At 31.5% G+C, this 23,032-nt stretch overlaps 1 protein-coding gene across 1 annotated transcript in view; it reads left to right on the top strand.

Moving 5' to 3' along the window:
• The first annotated feature begins 6,890 nt into the window (after positions 1–6,890).
• Positions 6,891–23,032, top strand: part of LOC127734635 (uncharacterized) — a 30,616-nt gene continuing 14,474 nt past the window's right edge. The window contains exons 1-5 of the mRNA XM_052244616.1: positions 6,891–7,061; positions 15,868–16,012; positions 16,828–16,992; positions 18,238–18,473; positions 18,740–19,925. Of these exons, the coding sequence (XP_052100576.1) occupies positions 15,878–16,012; positions 16,828–16,992; positions 18,238–18,473; positions 18,740–19,925 (1,722 nt within the window). The 5' untranslated portion in view covers positions 6,891–7,061; positions 15,868–15,877. The remainder of the gene's footprint in view (positions 7,062–15,867; positions 16,013–16,827; positions 16,993–18,237; positions 18,474–18,739; positions 19,926–23,032) is intronic.

Here is a 23,032-nt window from a genome sequence, read left to right as displayed (position 1 = left end):
ATTTTTTATATATTAAAATTAAGAATAAGGTAAATCGAATGAAATATTGAATACGGAATTGGTCAATTGATGTATGGAAGCGATGCAATTTCTGTACATCCGTAAGCATCAGTATTTTGCTCCAAAATCACGATCTTGCATGAGGAGTTAACAAATCTTGACTTACCATTTCGTCCACTATTGCAGACAAAGTCAACCTTACATACTTCTCATGTATTGTGTCAGAAATGATTACACATTACAACACTGATAAAGCATTTCTTGTCTGAGGTCAGACCAATATGACCATTGACAACAAAAAAACTCTGCAATAGTGGAAAACAAATTGAAAACAACAAATCAGAAATATGACCAAAAAGACTTTAAAATCAGCGCCAATTAAATGAGTCGAAGGTCAAATTTGCCCGAGTTGAAATCTCAGTTTCTTTATATTTTCAAAATTTATAAATGAACAATCAACGGGAATTTAATAGAATTGCAGAATCAAAAATTCTCGTTCGCAAGCATGCTTATTACGTCTTCGGTTTCATATTTGTAAGATCCATAATTCATTGCAATTTAAAACAACAATTTTTTTGGTAAGGGCTATTTGACTAATACTCGAGGACGAATAACAGTTGTCTTTGAATTTTTGGGGTTATAGCATTTTTTGTTCACTACCAATAAATGTTAAATATATTTTAATATTCTCCAAAATAGTTGATAAATAGGCAATATTTTATATTTTGTTGGACAGTTGGGCTTATCAAGGATAAAATCTAGTGCAGGTGGTCGATTTTTTTTCTATTAGATTCATCTCTCTTAAATCTACTTTTTACTTTTTTTGCAGTACTGGTACCTCATATCTACAAACCAAATACATGTATACGTTCGTTTTGATCTATAAAGAGGTTAAACTCCTAACTATCCTACTGTCTGTCGATACATTTATTTTTGGCATTGCACTAGTCATGTCTTCTTTGACTGTCCTTGACGTTAAAATACTAAATCCCTGGGATGTGTTTTAGTTGATTTTAGTCTCTGATGCATGATTTTTTATTATTAATTGTTTTGGCTTTTAACTAGCTGTCAGTAACTGCGAGTACTCTCAAATCGTACTTTCTTATTTATTTGAACTGTTGCTACTAATTGTATTGCTTTTTTGTTATTTAATGTTATTCAGGGTTATATCTGGTCTATATACCAGCTTTGATCAGTGTTTCGTATTACTATAAATTTTCACTTCGTACTATGAACATCAAAATTATTTATTTTGTAAAAATATTTCCTTTCTCTATTGGAACTGTACACGTATACCTAACAACAAAATTATTTTTATTTACCTGTGTTTAAAGTTATTGCAAATGGCTGATATTTTTGCTCGAGCATATTGTTTTTCTTTAATTGTTTAACATTTCATACCGATATAACATGTTACTTTTATTATTCTTCCCTTAGTTTATTTATTTTGTATTTACATTGTATCATAGGTCAAATTTATTTGTTCAGTGTATGTTCAATGGTGTTAATATGTCCTTTGATTGAGTTAAGCTATTTCAGTTGATATTTTATAGTGTGTCTTTCTATGTTGTGATGTTACACTATTGTTTCAGAGAAAGGGTGAAGGTTTGGTACCATTAAAACGTTTAAACCCGCTGCATTTGTTTGCACCTGTCCTAAGTCAGGAATCTGATGTTCAGTAGTTGTCGTTTGTTGATGTGGTTCATAAGTGTTTCTTGTTTCTCGTTTTTTATACAGATTAGACCGTTGGTTTTCCCGTTTGAATGGTTTTACAATAGTAATTTTTGGGGCCCTTTATAGCTTACTGTTCGGTGTGAGCCAAGGCTCCGTGTTGAAGACCGTACTGTGACCTATAATGGTTAACTTTTATAAATTTTGACTTGAATGGTGAGTTGTCTCATTGGCACTCATACCACATCTTCTTATATCTATAATCAAATATACCTAACTTCACCCTATCTTCTGTTTATTATCTCAGATATCCAAATTATTACAATGAAAGTAAAATAATTTCCCCCTGTTTGGTTTTGAACAGATATTAGTCAAAACTGATAAATGTATCATTTGTGCAGTACAGTGAGATATTCGGGGGAGGAGAAAAGGGGAGGGGGGGGGGGTGTTACTGGGTAGTGTCGTCATACATATGTCGATCGTTGATATAGACAAAACATCTATCATATCAAAATCATGATAGAGATATGCACGATCAGAACACACGAATTTTACAGAAAACAGAGAATAGAGAATAATGGCCAATAGAATTACAGGATACGGAAAAATAGAACACCCTCCCCCTTTTCAAGACCCTCATATATCATTGTGACGGATAGTTTTGTTTGTTCTATTAAACTGTTTTTATTTTTTAAGAGAATATTTGTACAAGGTGTTGTTAATAAATGTAATGGACAATATATGCCATGCCTTCTCACACGACGTCGTACTTTCATTTTTTCTCTTCCTGTGCAATATGATATTAAACTCATTATGCAGAGCAATTTTTATGACTACTTGCATAATTGTTAAATCGTATTTAATTCTGTATCAAATTTATATTAATATTAAAAGTTACATTTCTTGAATATTGAAAACGGATTAAAATTATTTATCCTGCAATCAGCCAACTATTGTACAAATAACAGGTACACAAATAATTTTTTGCTTTATTTGTACTTGTACAAATAAAGTCTCCTGTTACCCCTCTTCCATGTTGAGCAAGCGGTAATGTTGATATTTCTTTTTGCATACCAGTTCATTTTGGGTTCCTCTTCGCGGTCCGTTTTTAAACTATGTCGATTTCTTTGAAAAATTAGAGACAATGATTTAGATTTTAACAACTAAAGTTTCAAGTGTTGAGTGTAAATTTCAGGATAAAAACAATATATACATGTACATTGTCCGAAAATATGAAATTTAAAATTATTAAAATTATTTACTGGCTTTCAATATCCGGTTTGTTTGTTTTTTTGTTTGTTTGTTTTTTTGTTATGTTTTGTTTTTTTGTTTGTTTGTAGATCTAAGAAAAAAGCAGCTCTGTTTCACTTTGATAAACAATTGACTTAAAAGTAAGAATTGTCACATGGTATCTTCTTATGTCGTCTGAATACATAATGTATGTTATTGATCAGTAATAACTATTTTAAATGTTTATTTGGCATGCCATACTCGGTAGAAGTGCGGACGTGAAAGAAAGCACTCTTCGCGTAAACGTCAACGAGGATTACATTTAATCTTTATAAAAAATTAAATATAGATAAATAAAGAAATATAAAAAGTAATATATATTTATAAGAAGCTACGGGTAAATAACTCAAATATTTCAAGATCTTTCTCTTATAAATTCAAACTTTATATCCTGTGACTTTTTGTCAGGACTGTGGTAACAGATGCTTACAAAATTTTACTTTTCATTACGGTCTTGTCATTGTATCTATCATCTTTTTATGTTTTACATTATTGCTAAAGAGATCAAACTGCGTTTTAGCGAAGTTTGGAACTCTTTTTAGTTTCCAAACATCTATTTTACCGCTTACATCACTGGAAAAAAAATTCTCAGTTGAGAAAAAAAATTCTCAGCTGAGAATATTCTCAACGTTGAGGAAATTTTTTATGGCGGATAAAAAAGTGCTCATTCTTAGCTGAGTAAAATAATTCATTCTGAGAATATGTTTTTACTCAGAAAAAAAATGTTTTATGGCACCGGGGCCAGTATAATTTTTTACTAAAAGAGTTATCTCCCCTTAAATGGCTTATTTGAAAAATTAATTCTAAAAGCACAAATATTTGGTATTTGTTAAAACATTTTCAATAATGCAATGAATAACTAAGTTTTTTTATTTAAATAAACACTGTAACCTATACATTGAAAATCTGTCTTCAAACTTGCAGATTTGGACAGAGAAGTAGACCGATTATTTACTGAGATTGTACAATTCAAGATGGCGGTATACCCCAGAACTACCTTAAATGAGGAAAAATTATCAGAAAGACAAGATCTACAAATTCAAAACATAGTCGAAATAATCAGATCTTTCCTCATTGGAGTTATTGCCATTTAGTGGTGCTTTTTGTCAATTTTTTGCGCTCTTGTCTAGTATCTAAAAACTATAATAGATAGATAGAAACTTAAATAAGCATAAATGATCAGTTAGGCGAGATCTACAAAAAACATCATTGTTGAAATCGTCTGACAATTCCTTATTGGAGTTTTGCCCTGTTATGACTTTTTTTACCAATTTATTTGCGTTTTAATTGGCTTAATATCTGAAAAATTATAATAGATAGATAGAAATTTCAATAAGCAAAACTTATCAGACAGTAAAGATCTACAAATAAGTCAACAGGGTTGAAATCATCTTACGACCCTTTATTGAAGTTATTACCCTTTAATGACAATTTTCACCATTTTTTTTGCGTTTTTACCAAACACCTTAAAAACTATGATAGATAGATAGAAACTTAAATAAGCAAAAATGATCAGCAATCCAAAATCTACAAAAATTTCTACTGGCCAAAATCTTAAGTTCACATCTTATTGGAGTTATTGCTCTGTTATGACAATTTTTACCCATTTTTAGTGTTCTGTCTCATCTTGAAAACTATAATGCTTTAAAAAGCAAAAAATGAACAGCAAGACTAGATCTACAAATAAGTAAACATAGCCGAAATTGTTTGTCGACTCCTTATTGGAGTTCTTGCTCTCTACTGGCGATTTTTACAAATATTTTACGTTTTCGCCTATTATCTTGAAAGCTATAAAAGATAGATAGACACTCAAAATAGTCTAAAAATTATCAGCAAGACAAGATCTACAAATAAGTCAAGTTTTGACGAAATTTTAGTAGACTCTTTGTAGTAGTAATTGCTCTTAAATGACAATTTGTATACCTTTTTTTGTGGTTTTGGCAAGAGAAAAAAGACAGAGAGAAACTGTATGCAGATAAAAATTATCAGCAATATAAGATTAACAAAAGAGATTTTTGTCATGAATTCTATTCTAGTCCATATTGTTGAATATGCATATAGACCTAGGTGAGCGACAATTTATATTTGTTTTTAGAAAAAATATCTATTGCACTTACTATTGCGTCGAATTTGATATAGTTTTCCGCATTCTATTTGCATTACATGTATATTCAAAATTTAATGGGCATGTAGCTTACAAATTTTTATTCAATAATATTTAAACAAAATATAACAGTTAAGCGATTTTTTTTACCTGGGACTATTATACTATGTTCTATCCCAGCTTTTACAACGGAGTTCTAAAATGCATAAACCAGCACAGTTGAATACCCACCAAGTGTGTGCGAGCTCGACTCAAATGCGAAGATAGAATTAAAAAAAAAATGTAAAACCTGGTATTTGTTATTTCTCTGAATGGCTTCTTCCGAAACTCAAAGTCAAATGTTTGGCAAGCTTAAAAAGCATAAACCACTATAAGTAACGAAGCAAAAATGGGATAAAAAAGAAATTAAACCTTCTGATGAATTTTACACGAATTTATCGAATTGTATGTAAGTAATAAACGATGATCAAACCTACGCAATGTATATCTAATTTATTTTTCAAAACTATTCAATGTGCTACATTAAATTTTCTTAAATTTAAATCCCGTTAATATTAGTAAATTGGCAACACTGGTATTTGCAAACTTATACAAAGAATTCTCCATAAACAACAAAGGCGGGGATTTTATTTCCTTTTTCAGAAAGTCTAGATTTTCAATACTAGTGTCGATTGCATACCCACGTTAACTTACCAATTTGAAGCAATCAAAACATTGGTTTGATCAATAGTCGGGCGAGGATTTCTGTTGTGCCTTTTAAACATACATTACCATTTGATTTATTTTTATTATCTATATTTGCATACTTCAATGCATCTTAACGTGCATAGCTAGTGAATTGTAAATTCATACGATAGTTAATAAATATGATGGATTTTAAATACATTACGATATGCTTTACTATATATTTAATAGTTTTTAAATATACGTGATAAATGTCCTTTTTCCATAGATTGGAAAAACCGGGAAATCATATGTTGTTTTCACTTTCATTACCGTAATTGAAGTTCTTAAAAATTCCAGGTTTTTCACAAATTTCATAGTGGTAGCTCCATTTGTGGTACGGGACAATTTAGCGGAAAAGGACTAACAAAATTGCAAAGCAAATTTGCACCCAATCTTCTCTTCCGCCCATCCATAAAACACTATATGAATAAACTTTCTAAAATTTATTGCATTCTAGTAAATCGAATGGAAAAGGATGGAGAGTACCAAATAAGAAAAATAAAACAGAAGTACCTTGGTAGAAAGTAAACAACATCATCTGTTGAATTTTATACCATGACTCGCTTCTGTTGTTTTTCGGTATTTTTATCACTGTCCAAAAGTTCTAAGTTCTTGTTAATGTTGACATTTTACAAGAGCAGTATGCATAAATCAAAGGATTCATTCCAATAAAACAATAGTAAAAAATACACTGTTATAATGATTCTGAAAAAATCAAAAAAATACTGTATACTTAGTACATGATGTCCCATAGGACTTTAATTGGATTAATAAGAACATTTTGATTACATGCAGTCGGTAACGTGCTGAAATAGGAAATTGTTCGGATACAATTATAATTAAAACAATTACGAAAATAAGTATTTAGAATGTTCAGTAATTATAGTGTACTTTATTTAAAATGTAATCAATATGTAATGTCTTCAACCGTTGTCTTACTCAATAATTATACATGTACCGTTCCATTTAAGGCCAACTTTATTATTATCTCAGTTTTATTATCATACTATTTGATCTCCCCTGTCAAAACTACCTCATTAAATGTCAAAATTTTCTTTTTGATAAGAAAAACTCGAGTGTAATTTAAAAATTTTGTTTAAACTCAATTGCTACAGCACTCCTAAACAGGTAACATGAAGTATTTAAATCAGGATAAATTGTACGGTTAGTTGATCGATTCATCTGTGGCCGCTTTCTGGAATTTACAGAATCTACTTTCATTTTCAGGAATGAAATGAACTTCTTTGGTTTTAAGGATTAAAATAGCAAGGTAGGTTTGTTGTTTATTCATACCAGTGGCGTTAATAAGAAACATTGTACATTTTTGTGCATTCTTCACTCATTAAACTGCGATGCAAACTGTTACATAAGAATATAAAATTTGATTGGAATTTAACAATTGAGTTTGTCCAATATAAAGTTATAAGTAAGTCTTTAAAAAAGGTTGATATGTCATATTAAGTCCGATTCTATATCTTCCTCACAATTATGGTAATTCTTCCAATAACTGAAAAAAATAAGGATAGGACAAAAGTCTTCATTTCTTATGCATTTTTAAAAGATTTTGGAATTGTAACAAGAAATACAAAACTGGACATTAACGTTTTCAGTCTACGGTATTCCATTTTACTATATGAACGATACTGACGTGTATGTCTTTAGTGTCATATTCTAGACGGCAAGAAATGTTTGTTTTCAAAAACAACATAATCGTACACCTTTTCGAATTTCATTTGTAAAGCTATGGGAAGTCGACTTAATTGGTGAAGGGAAAGTTTTTCAATCGAAAAGTTGATAGATATAAGAAGATGTCTTTTTTTTCTCCTGTAAAAATATCTTACAATTAAATAATTTATACATGCATATTTATACTACAATTGTACTATTATAGTTATAGTACAAATGTATCTGATAATATTAGCTCAGATTCTAGACATATTCTGAGCTTCAACAGAAATGACCAAGTACAAATGTACTTACTAGTATGCTAATTCCGAATAGACAAAGGCATAAATAAAAAGCGACAATTCAGTACTGTAGAGACAGAAACATTTTTTTGTTTTTTGTTTTGTAAATGCTGATCATGAACTCTATGTAGTAAGCATTTATTTGAATGTAATTTCAATCTACTTCGTGTAACCTTTGTTTGAAATTCCGACAATATTGTTATGTCAATGCTACAATGTAATACGAACTCAACTTTTCAAATTAGTTTCATGTTCAATATATAATTGTTACATACCTTTAAAAAGAAGCTATTTCTATTTTTAAGCGTTCAAAATTAAATTATCTTTTAAGTAGTGGGCGATTTTAACAAGCGTTCGATTTCTACTTCAGATTATTCACAACACGGAAGGTCCATGTTCGCTAGCATGGAAGGGCCCATCATTGCTAGCATGGAAGGGCCCATCTTCAGTAGCAAAGGGTTACGATCCATCTCCTCCTACCGGAATGTAACATAGTTTCCCAGTAACATATTAAATTACGATGATTTACCGCCGGAAAAATCGTTCGTCAGTTACCAAATAAAACCAACCACCATGATTCCGTAAGCTTATATAAACAATGGCATTCATCCAAATCTCACAATCAAAATTTATGCATATTTTGTTTTTCATTTTCAGAAATTATACAAATAAAAAACAGAGGTGTTAAACACATTAAAATAAGACATATTTGTTTAAACCGTGGCAATAAATCCACTGAGACAAACACATTGCTAAATAGTTTTTATTTTATCTTATTTTTTTAAATTGTACTGTCCAGCGTGTCCTATCTTAAAATCACGTGTGTAAATAGTTAAGAATTTTCTGATTTGTACCTATGTACGGATAGTGGCGCTAAACTATAACAAACAATCACTTAGAATGGGGTTGAATAATATTTAACTATATGAATGAATGGTTCATTATAATGCAACCTGTATATATACAACAAGTAAATATTAGTATATCATGACATTACAGCCAACAAGTAAATATTAGTACATCATGACATTACAGCCAACAAGTAAATATTAGTACATCATGACATTACAGCCAACAAGTAAATATTAGTACATCATGACATTACAGCCAACAAGTAAATATTAGTACATCATGACATTACAGCCAGACATTAGGCACTGCCAAATTGAAACGCAATCATATCAAATTAATCGTTTATTTATGTGTTATGGAATGATTCTCAATATAAATATTTAACAATATCATACAGGATATAAATATCACGTATTCAAATACATATAGATCAATAACAAATATTTTATTTGTTTGCTAATGGGATAAACAGACCAAATAGATTGTCGTTAGATGTGATGACATCTTAATCGAAAAACGAGCCAAAAATTAAAAATTGTGAAAAAGGCCAAGGAAAAAAAACATATCATTCCAACGAAACACTTATAAGGATTACAACTGTAGAACTATGTCGAACGCATTAATTATCATTATTATACTTCACATTAAAATGCCAGATTTTGATTGGCTAATACGAGGGAGATAATTTACTATATCCCATGGCTCAGCTGAGACAATTTTTTGAATGTCATCCTCTCGTGCAGACCATTTAAAATCAATAAATTAAAGGACTATGAATTGAATTTTCATCAATAAGTTTAAAGACAATGCTTAAGTTCTACGTTTTGGCCTCAGAACGTTTCCATAGACTGTCAAAATAAAAGATACGTCTTGCTTTATTTCTGTTGTTTTTCTAATTACTGTAACGTACTGTTTTGCTGTTTACATGACGGATTGTTATCCATCGATGAAACATTGTCAACCTTAGCTTCGCCTCGGTAATAATCATGGAGACCGGATCCTATCATTGAGATGTCGTTCCTAAAAGGGGGTGTATTGTTTGGTTGCTACCTCCTCGGCATAACCTATAATCTTCTTATAATCTTATTCAACTTCGTTTAAATGAAAATATGCGGGAAAAAATTCTTGTAAATCATATAAGAACATCTTTATCAATCATAGCTGATATAATTACATTAAATATTATGATGTGCTACCTGAAATGTAAATACTAAAGACAGCTCTGTAAATATTTTAACGACATATTTTATGTATGTTTATCGGAATATTGTCAGGGCGATAACCTAACATAATATTGTATTTACTCAAACAATGCATTTTATCTAAGTCAGCTAAAAACGGATATTGTTACGAGGTACTTTGAATATTGATAAATAAGTATTCTGATAGTGATTTTTTGGTTACAAATGACAACAGAGAAAATACAAATTAAAAAATTACTGGCATTAGGTGGTACGCACTGTCAAGTACTAAAATAAACATATCAGGTAATAAAAATTTGTATTCATCGCCTGACATTTACGTACAAAGAGTATTTAAGTTTTTTTAAAAACCTTGAAAAAAGCTTGAAAACAGTGTAAAAAGGTTTTTAAAAATTAACTTTATATTTAAATGTCAATTACTTTGTTAACAAAAGAGCGTGTAGAGTCTGACTTGATCGCTACCATATTGCGCCATTTAATTTGATATTATAAATTATAAAGTATAAAAATCAACATTGATCCACGGTTAAACCCATGTTGTAGGAGATATCACACAACTAAAAAGGTACTCTTTTTCCGGTCCCGCTTCCACTTTTTAATTGGGGTTTTCACGAGAGGAACCCTGCTTTAAAATGTATATTAGGAGTTAAATTCAACAAAAATACCAACATTAACTATAAGGGACTTGCGAAATCGCAGTCATGTGTATATGATTATTATGCTTATGTCATCTGAGAAATACATGTACATGTAGTAATACCTTAAGTAGAAAAAAGAAAGTGAAATTTTCCTCGTCAAGTTTAATTGCTTTATTTCGTTTTTCATAGACTTAAATGTGCAGTCAGACAAATTTAGTTTTTTTTCTTACGAACGTAATATGCCTTGTTGTAAGAAATATTAGGTTGGTAATTGGGTCAATCTTGTTAATTTTTGGTACGTTGTGGTTTTTTGTTTTGAGGGTTTTTTTTACCGAAAGATAATCCAAGCTTTATAATGAAAAGTGGTATAAAAAAACTCAACTCTTTTCCCAAAGAAAATCCAAGCTTTATAATGAAAAGTGGGATAAACAAACTTAACTCTATTAGCTTTAGGACACTGAGTCATTTTTGTAGAATTAATCATTGCCTAGTTGGAGAAGCAACATACCATAATAGATATCTTTTAAGCATTTTTGAAACTACATCCCGTGGTAACGACCATTCAAGAAAAATTCAACATTGACGAATAATACTTTTGAATTGTTTTTACATTTTGTTATACCGGGCCTATGATAGCTTACTATAAAGTATGGGTTTCGCTTATTGTTGAAGCCATACAGTTACCTGCAATTGTTTACATCTTTGTCCTTTTGTCTTTATGGAAAGGTATTCTTACATCATTTCCTTATTTTTTACATAAGAATAAGACTAAGTTTATGAACAAATTAGAAAAAACCCGCGCGATCGCGATTTGAAGAATTCTTGAAATGTTTATGGTGATACACAGCTTGGATTCGTGTTTCTCAAACTGTTTTTATGCACTGGAGCATTATGTTGATAGTTTTGATAAGTTTGTCAGTTCTTCTTCCATAGGAGTTTGACTGTCCAATCTTTAAGTAGCTTCTGTCTCGGTGTTACACAGGTGCTCCTAGAACGGAGGAAATAACTCAGAGAAGAAGAAGACAACCTAGAACACTGATGATTAAAACATTTTTCAGTGGTGCTAGTTTGTAGTTTTTTTTGGTTTTTTTTTCGAAAGGTGCGAGTCAAGTTCAAGAACGGAGGAAATAACTAATAGAAGACAATCTAGAACTCTCTGATGATTTAAAACATTTCTTCAGTGGTGCGAGTTTGTAGTATTTTTTTTCGAGTGGTGCGAGTTTTGTCTCTGTGTGACACCGGTGCTCCGAGAAAGGAGGAATTTACTAAGAGAAGAAGAAAACAATCTAATGATTAAACACATTTCTTCGAGTTTATTATATTTCTTTTCTTTTTTTTTTTTGAATGGTGCGAGTTTGATAAAGTGATGCAAGTTGTAATAATTAGTAAGAATGTGTGAGTTGGCTGTGAGCCGCGCGAGTTGTCATAAATTCAAGACAAATTGAATACAAAACCATTTCAGCCTGCTTACAAAACGTAGACGACAAGGAACCAGCTACGGAACTTTATTTGGGGTTTAATTAATTAAGCTACGCTAATTAAAGCAATTACTATATGAAGTTATAAAGTACATTACATACACTAACTATTTATTATTATATAATACTTCAGACGATCGTCGGCTCGGAGACAAAGCGGCTAAAAAATTTTGGTCTCCAAATTTAATAGTATAGATTTAATAGTATAGATGTATTTATCCTATCCGAGCCATCACGAATTAAGGTACACACAGAATATACATAATTTTATTAAATGTTCATTGTCGAAATTGGCATGACATTGTATGAACTATCCAAGTTGTTGATAATGACTTCATTTTCAGTACATTTTCCGATGCGACCTAGTGGTTTTTACATCGCGATGACCTTGGGGTCATTCAGATGTATTGCTATCGCCTAGATTTCCATTATGTAAATTAGTTTTGGGTTTGTAACCGATCTATAAACATGATAAATATGCGCACATAAACGAATGCAAAATAACATTCCTTATCGTTTGATATAAATACATCTCTTCAATGAATACTGATAAAAATATTTTTGTTTACAACATAAATTAATAATATGAAAATGTTTTGTAGTTAGATATATATATATATATAAGTAAAAAATCATTGATAATATCAATGCAGACGTACCGTAAAATTGTGTTAAAGCATGCGGAAGAATATCTCAGAGAACTTTTTGCGAGGACCGGTAACTCTGTAATTGTTTTTGCGGGAAAATATGAATGCCTACTCGTATCCAATCTTACAGAAAAGTGTCCACCATGTATACTGATTTGTATCACTACAATATAATAGTTATTACGGTGAAGTTGAATTTCCTGTCATTTATTCATCATCCACGCACGAACTTGTCTCAGAAAAAAATATATCTCTGTACATTAACCTCAGTTTCAGGTAAAGAGATATGTTGTTTTTTTCTGAAACAAGTGCTTTTGACCATCCCCAAGAACTTGTGGTCATCCGATGTTCAGTACTTCAGTACTTTGATTCTTGTTTGTAGTAGTCTGTGTGTCGATGTCAGATTGCTAGTTTAAAAGGCCAGTTTAGGTTATGTCTCTAGTTGTAAGTGACGCTGACCTAAAACTATTTTGCTTACATTTATTTTGTAGTTTTAATATGATTTTTTTAATTCTTAAAACAGGTTACACTTTAAAGGCCACGTTGTTTGACAAGTTGAGATTCTTTAGAGACAACTTGAGAATTGTTCGAAAACAATTATCTGATAAAAAAGCATGATAATTTAAATACTAGACTTGATAGCGTTGCAAATTTTGTAATACGTATATAGAAATTTAAACTTTTTTGTTTTATACACGCACACACATAATGTCAAACTTAATATCATTTTCAGAATAACGTTTTATTTAATACAATCTAAATGGAATTAAGTCATATCAAATGTTCAACTTTCTGCTTTAATTTAACGTTTTACGGGCAGCTTGTGAGAATTGTTTACTGACTTAGGAAATCTTAGGTTCAATAAGCGGCTGCAGCAACCAAGGACTTTAAAAGCGGTGTGGCAGATAATACCAATTTTGAAGTCCTTTGCTGCTCCGATTGGTGATTGAACCCACGAATTCTCAAACTCGAGGCGAGTACCCTGCAATGAAACCATAAAGGAAGTTCTAACTAAACTCATCATAGATAGCAATCTTAGTACGCCAGACGCGCTTTTCGTCTACAAAAGACTCATCAGTGACGCTCGAATAAAAAAATATTAAAAGGCAAAATAAAGAACAAAGGTGAAGAGCTTTATGATATAATTTCTTAATATATTGGAGAACTGTCCCGAGCCGAATATCTCAATACGCAAACTTTCGATAGAATTCATAATGATAACACTTCGAGGGATATTATTGAACAAATATGTCATGACACCGTGGGCTATAATGCTGTTCTGGACGAGTGGTAATCTCCACAAAAGAATACAGATCAAAACGAAACTGAGGTCATTTTTGTTTTTGAAAAAAATGTCAAAAGGTCCTTTAAATCACTTTGGTCCAAAGTGGGAGGACTTATTTCTTTTTAGTATACTAAGCGTTTAAGTGCTCAAACAAAACGGAAAGTTTTTGTTATCGTGAATCCGAAATAAACATGGCTTAAGTCTTGGAGAACATGATTTATTTATTAGTCGTTATTGGCTTTTCACTAGCTTGGAACCATTTGTAATTCCTGTTTTAAAAACTTCGTGGCAATGACAAGAGCATTTTGAATCAAGGAAAATAAAACGAAACAAGGCAGAAATTTCATTGAAATCATTGGTACGAAAGAAATTGAAAAAAAACAGGTCCATCCCAGAGTGCATGTGAATCGAATTTCTAACTAACAATTCAATATGCATTTATTGATAATTATAAGCCTACTTATTTTTCAACAACTTATAGTAGACTAGATTAGAATATTGACTACCATAACAAAGGCTGCTATTGTCATCTACTTTGACCGACAATCTGATGCAATGTGTATAGTTAAATTTCACATTTAAAGATTTGAATTCAAACAACCTAAAAAAAAAATTATATGAAGAATTAATTATTATGAAGATTTTGGTATTTTTCGTCAAAATGATACATTCATGTCTCAACTTGGGTAAATCCTATTCTTTTTAACATTTTCAATGCTTCTCATTGCCTGTTGATATTAAATTTTCCATACCAATCAAACATTTGTGCCTACAAAATAGTATGAGAACTCGAATCTTTAATTACGTGTGCAAATGCCTGAGCCGTAAATAAAGATTTCACCAATTACTTTTTAAATTCAATTATTTAAATAAAAAGTAATTGGTGAAATCTTGCAATATACTTTCTACAAATATCTGGCAATAGATCTCTCCCATTACATTATATATTTGACCTTTAAAGTTTTGTTTTAATGTTCTCCATTTTCTTTGGAGGATGTCTGAGTTGGAATTACAATGGATTTTTTTTAAATTTTTGTAGTGCTCATTTTCATTTTTTTTATTATATGAATTAAAAAAAAGGAAATTGTAAATAATAGGACAACGAGACCTTAGTTTAAGACTGCATAAACACCTCTCTGAAACATATTTGAATGTTTTGTAGTTTGCTTATCGTTCAGTGGCAAATATTTCACGCATATTCACGACGATAACAAAATAACAAATAAGAGCTCTGCAAAGCTGGTGGACCGGGATGAAGGAAGACGATTTCGAATTAAACCTTCAAACGAGGGCAATTACTTTGTTGAATAGGCATAAATTTTGCTTTGCAAAACTCACCTACGGACCCATAAAAGATTTGTTGCAATGGTTCTTATGGTTAACAGAGCGTGACACGCTCTCTACATTTGGCATCTTATTCAACGTCAGTTTTGACCAGTGCCAAATGGCAACGGATGCTTATATTTCTATCTTCAGTCAACCCCACGGGGTGATTGCATATCCTGTATAGGAAACACGTGTTCAAATAGTTCATGCACTATGCGTGTTAATCAGATAGAGGTTTATTTATCGACATTAAACGTTATTTTTTATGCTTTTCTAAATCATTTATTATTATGTGAAATATCTATTATGATAAAAAAAATTGTTTAAACTATATATTCCGTGAGTGTGAAATGCAAGAAGGCTGTCCATAACTGAGAAGAACTTATTTTGAAAAATATACTGGTCTAATGTGATGTTTCATTTGTCTAATGTGATGTTTCATTTGTCTAATGTGATGGTTCATTTGTCTAATGTCATGTTTCATTTGTCTGATTGCATTATGATCGTTACATATTTCAGTCAGCGTATTGGCAATAATCCATTGATGATAATCCTTTCTATAATCACAAAGATATAACAAAGTCATATGTTATAACGTGGTACATACTAGTACGGTTAATCAAATTTAATCCGTCTTACATTCTTACATGTAGCCCTTTTCTTTTATTTTTTGCTATAAAGGAAACTCTAGATGGGTTTGTGTGGTAGTAAGACGAATGAATTTGATAATATTCAGCCAACACCTAAAACGAGAAATACACCTCCAAATGATACAGAGGAAGATGGAAGTGATTTTTTATACGAGTTTGAAAATGATTCTGATGAGGTAAGTAGAAAAGTATAACAAATATACCGAACTCCCAAGGCAAATTCAAAATGGGGAAAGTCTACCATATTCCCGACATGGTACAGGCATTTCCGAAGACAATGATGGGCTAAATCTGGTTTTATAGCTAGCTAAACCTCCCACTTGTATGACAGTTGTTTATAGTACCAGTATATTAACAAAATTAGGTAAAACCCAAACAGACATAATAGGTTAATGTGACATTAATTAAGATCCAGCAACCAAAACTGTGTAAACATGCATCACAGATATACAACACAACTGACTAAAAAATTCAAACAAACATACAAATTAATCTAACAAAGACGCCAAAAAAGGTGTAATGGATAGTAAATTTGACAATGACGGTCAGCAAAAACAAATGTTGTCGTTGATAGTCCATACCGTATATTATATAAAGTATACACTTTCTCAATAAAGTAAGAATAACATTCGAAATTTTTTTTATATACAGAACCATAAAATCTTTCATCAAGTCAAAAGTTTGAACTGCTCGATTATGTCTTGGTTTCTTCCTTCTTTTCCTACATACTTTTTTCATATTAAAGATGTGATATTAATATAGAAATAAGGAGAAGAGGTATTGTTTCCAATGCGAAAACTATCCATTAAGACCAAAGGACAAAGGTGTAAACAACTAAAGGTCACCGCACAGCCTTCATAAATGAGCAAAAAAAAGGATTGTAAGCTATAAAAGGTACCGGTATGACTAAATGTCAAACAATTCAAACAACCTTAGAAAGTCTCGTATCACAACTTATACAAAGAAAAACAGATGTTTTTGCTTTCGTCAGATACAACTTGAACCAACAGAGGAAGGTTATCCTGAACCAAAAGCCAATGATGATAGTCACAAAATATTTCAAATGTTGTTTGCAAGGAAAGGTTCAAATGACGGAACAGACGAAAACGGCAATGAAATAATTAACCAGGAACAGATAGACAATTATGCAAGAAATGTAAGAAATTTAATTCGATAAAACTATGTCAGCAACGTTATACTTTAAAATGTGTATCAATAAGGCATCAATCATATGATCTTCAGGGAGAAACCCGAGTTTTTTTGTTTTTTTGTTTTTTGTTTTTTTTTTTTTTTTTTTTTTTTTTTGGGGGGGGGGGGGGGGGGGGTATTTGGTAAAAAAAAAAATTACCGAAGTAGTCTATGTTGTATGTTATGTATGTAAATATGACAACTTTGCTCATTTGATAAGGGAAATATATTCATTATTAGTATCTCTGAGAGTGATTCTTAAAAACTAAAAAAAAATACCTTGCATATATTGGTCAAGTTTTACCTAAATTATCTAAGAGCCAGTGCGTTCACCACTGAAAATATTGATAAATTTTAATCTGTTACTTTTATTCTACACAATCAAATATTTTGGAAAAAAAACATCATGGTCGTTCATTTAATATTTGATTTTAGTTTAGAAAAAAAATCTTATTCATGAGATAGTGTTATTTAGGAAAAATAATTCCACTTTGAAAAAAGATATTTTTTTCAAAACGTAGCTTTTGTAGTTCACAACTAAGAACGATTGACCTCTTTCAAAAAAGTTGAAAAATGGCGACAAAGCACATTTTTATCACACGCTTATCATGTCTTTACACAGACTAACATTGGTGTATTTGATATCTCCGTACAAAAAGTTTAATGTACTTTAATAGTATGAAGTGAAAAGCATATTTAATATGTCTGTTTCCAGATGATAAAACCATACACCACCAAATGCATTGATTTTTTTTTATACATTGTTTATAAAGTTTCCAAATTCATATAGTTCTTTGATCACCATATTTTTAGTTTGACTTTGATCAAAGATGTATCTATTGAACGCAAATGATGTGCTTTTTCTAGAGTTACTAAATAAAAGTTGTACCCTACGAAATAGTGATGAAGTTAAATAATGCAAATATTGCGATTTTGTATGGAAGAAATGAAAACAATACGTTTAAATAATAGTATTGTATTATTTTATTTTATCATGTTATTATGATGACATCTGCTCAGTGCCATAATTGACAAAAATATATATATATATATCATTTTAATCCTGTTAAGAGTATTTACGCTGTCTAAAATATTATCCAAAATGTATACAAATATAACTGCTGCTAACTTCATACCTTTCGATTGCTAAAATGTAAATTTGAATACAGATTGCTCTTATAATTTCTACCTTTCAATTCCGCGACATAAAAAGGCACCAGCTGATGTGTCCTCCACCTTTGAGGATCTTATAGAATACTTAGAGAAACCTTTCAAGAATCATCCTGACAGAGATGCGTTCCTGGTTAGAGCAATTCTAGTTTGGTTAAGCAACCAGAATATTGATCAGATGGCTATGTCACCAGGCAATTCTACATCACCAGCAGGATACTTGGCATTGTTAGGACAAAAGAAAACTACTTATTCTACATTTTTTACAGCTCTCTGTAGGTAACGTATTTAGTTTGTTAAGAGTCTGGGGTTGTTTCTAGAAAAACAGTTTATCAGAATTGCAAAGTGTAGTGGCAAGTAACGTAAAATATAATATTGTAATACCTCCTTTTTTATTATTTTACCCAAATTTCTTTAATTCTGACAGAATATGAAATTAAAATTTAACCTCTAAACAATAGAGGATTTCACAATATGCTTTAAAATGTTAAAATATAACAGAGAGATTTATGCTTTTACAACCAAATTGAATATTTTTTGTTCAGAAAAGGTGGAGTATTATGTGCACAAATACGTGGAATTTGTAAAGCTGGCGATTATCAACCTGGTGATAGAGATGAAAGAGGCAGTCTGTGGAACGCTGTTTATCTCCATGACAACTGGCACATTGTACATCCGTTCTGGGCATGTCGCTCAGTATTTGGAAAGGTCTCTGGTGGCTGGATAAAGTTGGAAGCAGGGGGGCAAACTATCGCTAAACGGACGGAAGAATCTGCAGGCACGATTCAGAATTCATTTGATGATAATTACATTATGCCTAAACCAAAAGAATTTCTGTATGCCTGCCATCCTAACGATAGTAAATGGCAGCTTGTGAAACCTCAAATAAGCAGAAATGAATTCCTTGACAAAGCATATCTTCTCCCGCCATTCTGGAGATTTGGTATGGAGATGATTAGTGAAGACAGATGCTCTATTATTTCTAAGAATGGTGAAGCTAAAATTTCATTTAAAGCGCCTTTAAAAACTGGAAATGAAATTGATGTATGGTATGAGTTGCTCCTAAAAGAAAACACTTCTGGTGCTGAAACAGATCTACTCAATCCAGAAAATATTCCAAAACTTGTGAGCATGATACGGAACACTCCAGAATGGAACTGCACAATTCAATTCCCAGCAAAGGGACTATATAAAATAGTATTTAGCGGTGGTAGGCACAACCAAGGTCTAGCGAGATTGGGTGAATTTCAGTTAGTTTGTAATGAGAAAATACAAGACTGCAAACCATTACCTTTTAATCCTGGACGTGCCGGTATAGGTTATGGACCCGTTACGGAAAGTGCTGGATTGATTTTACCTTCTCACAGAAATGGCCAGATTCACGTAGACAAAACAAAACCTACCAGTATCAGATTTTTTGTAGACAGCATTGTATTAAAGACTCTGATTGTAAGAACGGAATTAATAACCAATTCTTCCGTAAATGACAAAAATTTACAGAAAGCATTAAATGAAAAAGTTACATGGAAGATCGAGTCCAGTGGAAAAGAACATAATATGCAAACGTCTGCAAGAGAACTAAAAATAGTCACAGATGCACAGACAAAGGAAAATTGCTACCTCCGAATTTATACTGGACACCGTTCAAGACATCAAGATGATACAATCGAACCGGAAATGTCTGTTGTGTGTAATTATTTCCTGACCACTTCAAAGTTACCAAGTTATGAGGTAAATGCAATCGCAGTTACTAACAAATAAGCTGTAACCTTTATGTTCACATTAATATAGCGTATCGGTTTCACATGTGCCCTACTTGATAATTTACCGATTTACATACCCCCTTTTTTATTTACACACATACATAAAATTCGGTTTCCCCAAATCGGAGTGATTTCAATGAAAAAGGGAATACGGTACAGAAAAGGTCTCTCGTTGATTTTTCCTTAAAATTTTGACACAAAGTGCACCAATGAAATATGCAATAAAAAATATACCATCATGACTTATTTTTCGAGATATATCAGTTTGAAATTTGCATGTTTCATGTTGAAACCCAAAATTAAATTTTTCAATCCTTTTTAAACGGAAAGAGATTTTTTTTTGGGGGGGGGTGGTAGTGTTCCTTAATTTGTTGGCCTTTAAGGTATAGAACCACTAATTCAGGCCCGGTCGGAAAGAGCATACAAGAAAGTAGTACATATTTTAAACAAAATATAGTTCCTACGCATAGCTGTATCAATTGGTGAAATATTTGGGTAGTTTTGGTATCAAAAGAAAGCTTGGAGACTTGGGATCACTGTAGAACCCTTATTGAAAGTTTCTTTTGAGTAATAAAGAAGTATTTAAAATTATAATAGGGCACATTTTCCCTGTTGTTCAGATCAGAAGCACCTGTTTTTGTACTATTAAACTTCCGGGAAGCAGTACGTTCTAATATGCAATTAAAAGTATGTTGAATTTTTTTCAGCACAAGTCAGGATAAGGTATAGTTTTGACATGAAATGACTGCCACTTTATTTGAACTTAAGACAAAGTAGCCATTAATGCTTGAAATTGCAGAATTTAACATAGAAAGCAACTGGGCTATGAATTAGTGGTTTTATACCTTAAGGGCATACTAAACGGTTTTGAACCCACGATGATTTTTTGACGAAAATATGTAAACAAGCTATTTTCACCCAAATATGTATTAAAAAATGTATCTTCATGTGCTACTTTTAGAGATAAGTGGGGTAGAAATTTTAGACATTTACTGAAAATTTCGGTTTTCTGGACATTTATCCCGGCGGGGATTTGGACATACATACCCAACTTTTTTGTTTCAAAAGGTAAACAAGCAGATTTTTGTAAAAAGCATTTTTATTATCTTCTTTACATAATTATACAATGAATTTGTGTAACAATTCTTTGGATATGATTTATTTTTATCCAATTTTCATGACTAGAAAAAAAAACGGCATTTTTTGTTGTATATTTATCTTATTTAAAAAAAAGCAATTGGTACAAATAATCATCATACATAACCAAGCAAAATGTCATTTTCAAAAAGAGGTGTCCATGTTCTCGTTTATCAGCTAATGATTAATATCAGTAGAAATATGCATCTTTTCCTGAAAAATAACATTTGACGTTAGCAACGTCATTATCTCCCCTCAGGCTGTTACTGAGTCGCTTGCCCTTAAGGCAGTCCCTAAAAGGAAGGTTAGATGCGATACATGTTTTGTAAAATCATACAATTATCAGTAATAAAAAGTTTACAATTTTCTAGCCTATACAAATGCATTATAGAAAAAAGCGTTATCGTTGAACATACTTGAAGTAGGATATAGTCGATTGCAAAATTTAAAAAAAGGGGTCTATGTGCTCATCTTTTAGCTAGAAATAGAAAATCAAGTTTATAAATGCTGCAGATCCCATTTCCCTTTTTTGGCGCTACATTACGTTGCAGTGTATTCTTAATGCATTATCGTGTGCAGCTTTTCCCGCCTTGCAGCAAAACGCTGTACGAATTACTGTAATATACGAATTTATTTATAATAGAAAAGTCTTCATTTGCCACGAATTTTATGCACCCGCAGCAGATTTCGCGAAAAAGCTCATTTTCCATTGCAAATACTTAAAGATTAAAAAAATCAAATTCACATAACCGATTTGATGACGTTATTAATTTTTCCACGAGTTTTGTATGCTTATCCTTAGCAACGTTGAAAACAACGCGTTACATTTGGATGCACTATTATCTGCCCTTTCTACCGTATCGTTTGCCCTAAAAATAGGGACTGAAGGAACTTTTTCGGGACTTTGGGATTGGGCTTTTATTTTTGCGGGAATTCGGGATTTATACTTATCTGGACTCGAGATTTGATTATTTCCGGAATTTGGGATGACAATATAAGTTTATTGTAGGGAAAATCTTAATTTCTTTGACCTTGCTTATACAGGAGAAACCTCGCTTTTCTTCCTGTTTCTAAAGTTCGTTTACGAATGAATTTTATATTCTCCTACAATGAACAGTCATATGATGTACATGTATATATTTAGCGTTGCAAATTGAATGATATATATAACACCAGTTAATCAAACTGTAACCAATTCTATAAATTTTTCTATCATACTAGCACTTAGTGTGATAATAAACTCATATAAATACCATGCTTAAAACTTAGTACGCCAGACGCGCGTTTCGTCTACTCATCAGCGACGCTCGAATCATACAATTATCAGTCGGAAAGCAAGCCCTTAGAAACGACCGTTGTTGCTACTTTCATAAGACAACAATGGGACTGATATTAAAGCCCGCCATTCTGAAATTGCGTTAATTTCGCGGAAAAAATAATTTGGCGGCAATTTGGAAAATTTTCTATTTTCTGTTTCTTACTTGTCATTGGGATCAGAAATAGATTTCTTTCTATCTTTTAAGCACGTGTCTTATTATTAAAGAAAATAATACTTAAATTGGCCGTCTTTTAACAATTACGTTAATAGATTATGCGAAATTGTCTGTTATTTTTCTTCTTTTTTGGCCGTCTTTTAACAATTACGTTAATAGATTATGCGAAATTGTCTGTTATTTTTTCTTCTTTTTTCACAGATAAACAAAGATTATACCATATAACAAATTAATAATATCTCAAAATTAAAAAAAAATCAAGTCTAACGTTCTGTCACCCCTTAGGAAACCCCATCCGAACTAAATTCCAAAAGAAAGACATTTTTTGACATTGTAGTTTTTTGGTCATACACATCGATGTCAACATGCATCTGAACATAATGCACACACATTTAGTGTGTTTGTTTGAAAAAGCAATGGCGAGTTCAGCTGTGAATTTGACTGG

This window comes from Mytilus californianus, unplaced genomic scaffold (genome assembly GCF_021869535.1).
Source record: "Mytilus californianus isolate M0D057914Y unplaced genomic scaffold, xbMytCali1.0.p SCAF_3, whole genome shotgun sequence".
Classification (NCBI taxonomy): Eukaryota; Metazoa; Mollusca; class Bivalvia; order Mytilida; family Mytilidae; genus Mytilus; species Mytilus californianus.
This window is presented reverse-complemented; position numbering and strand designations above follow the sequence as displayed.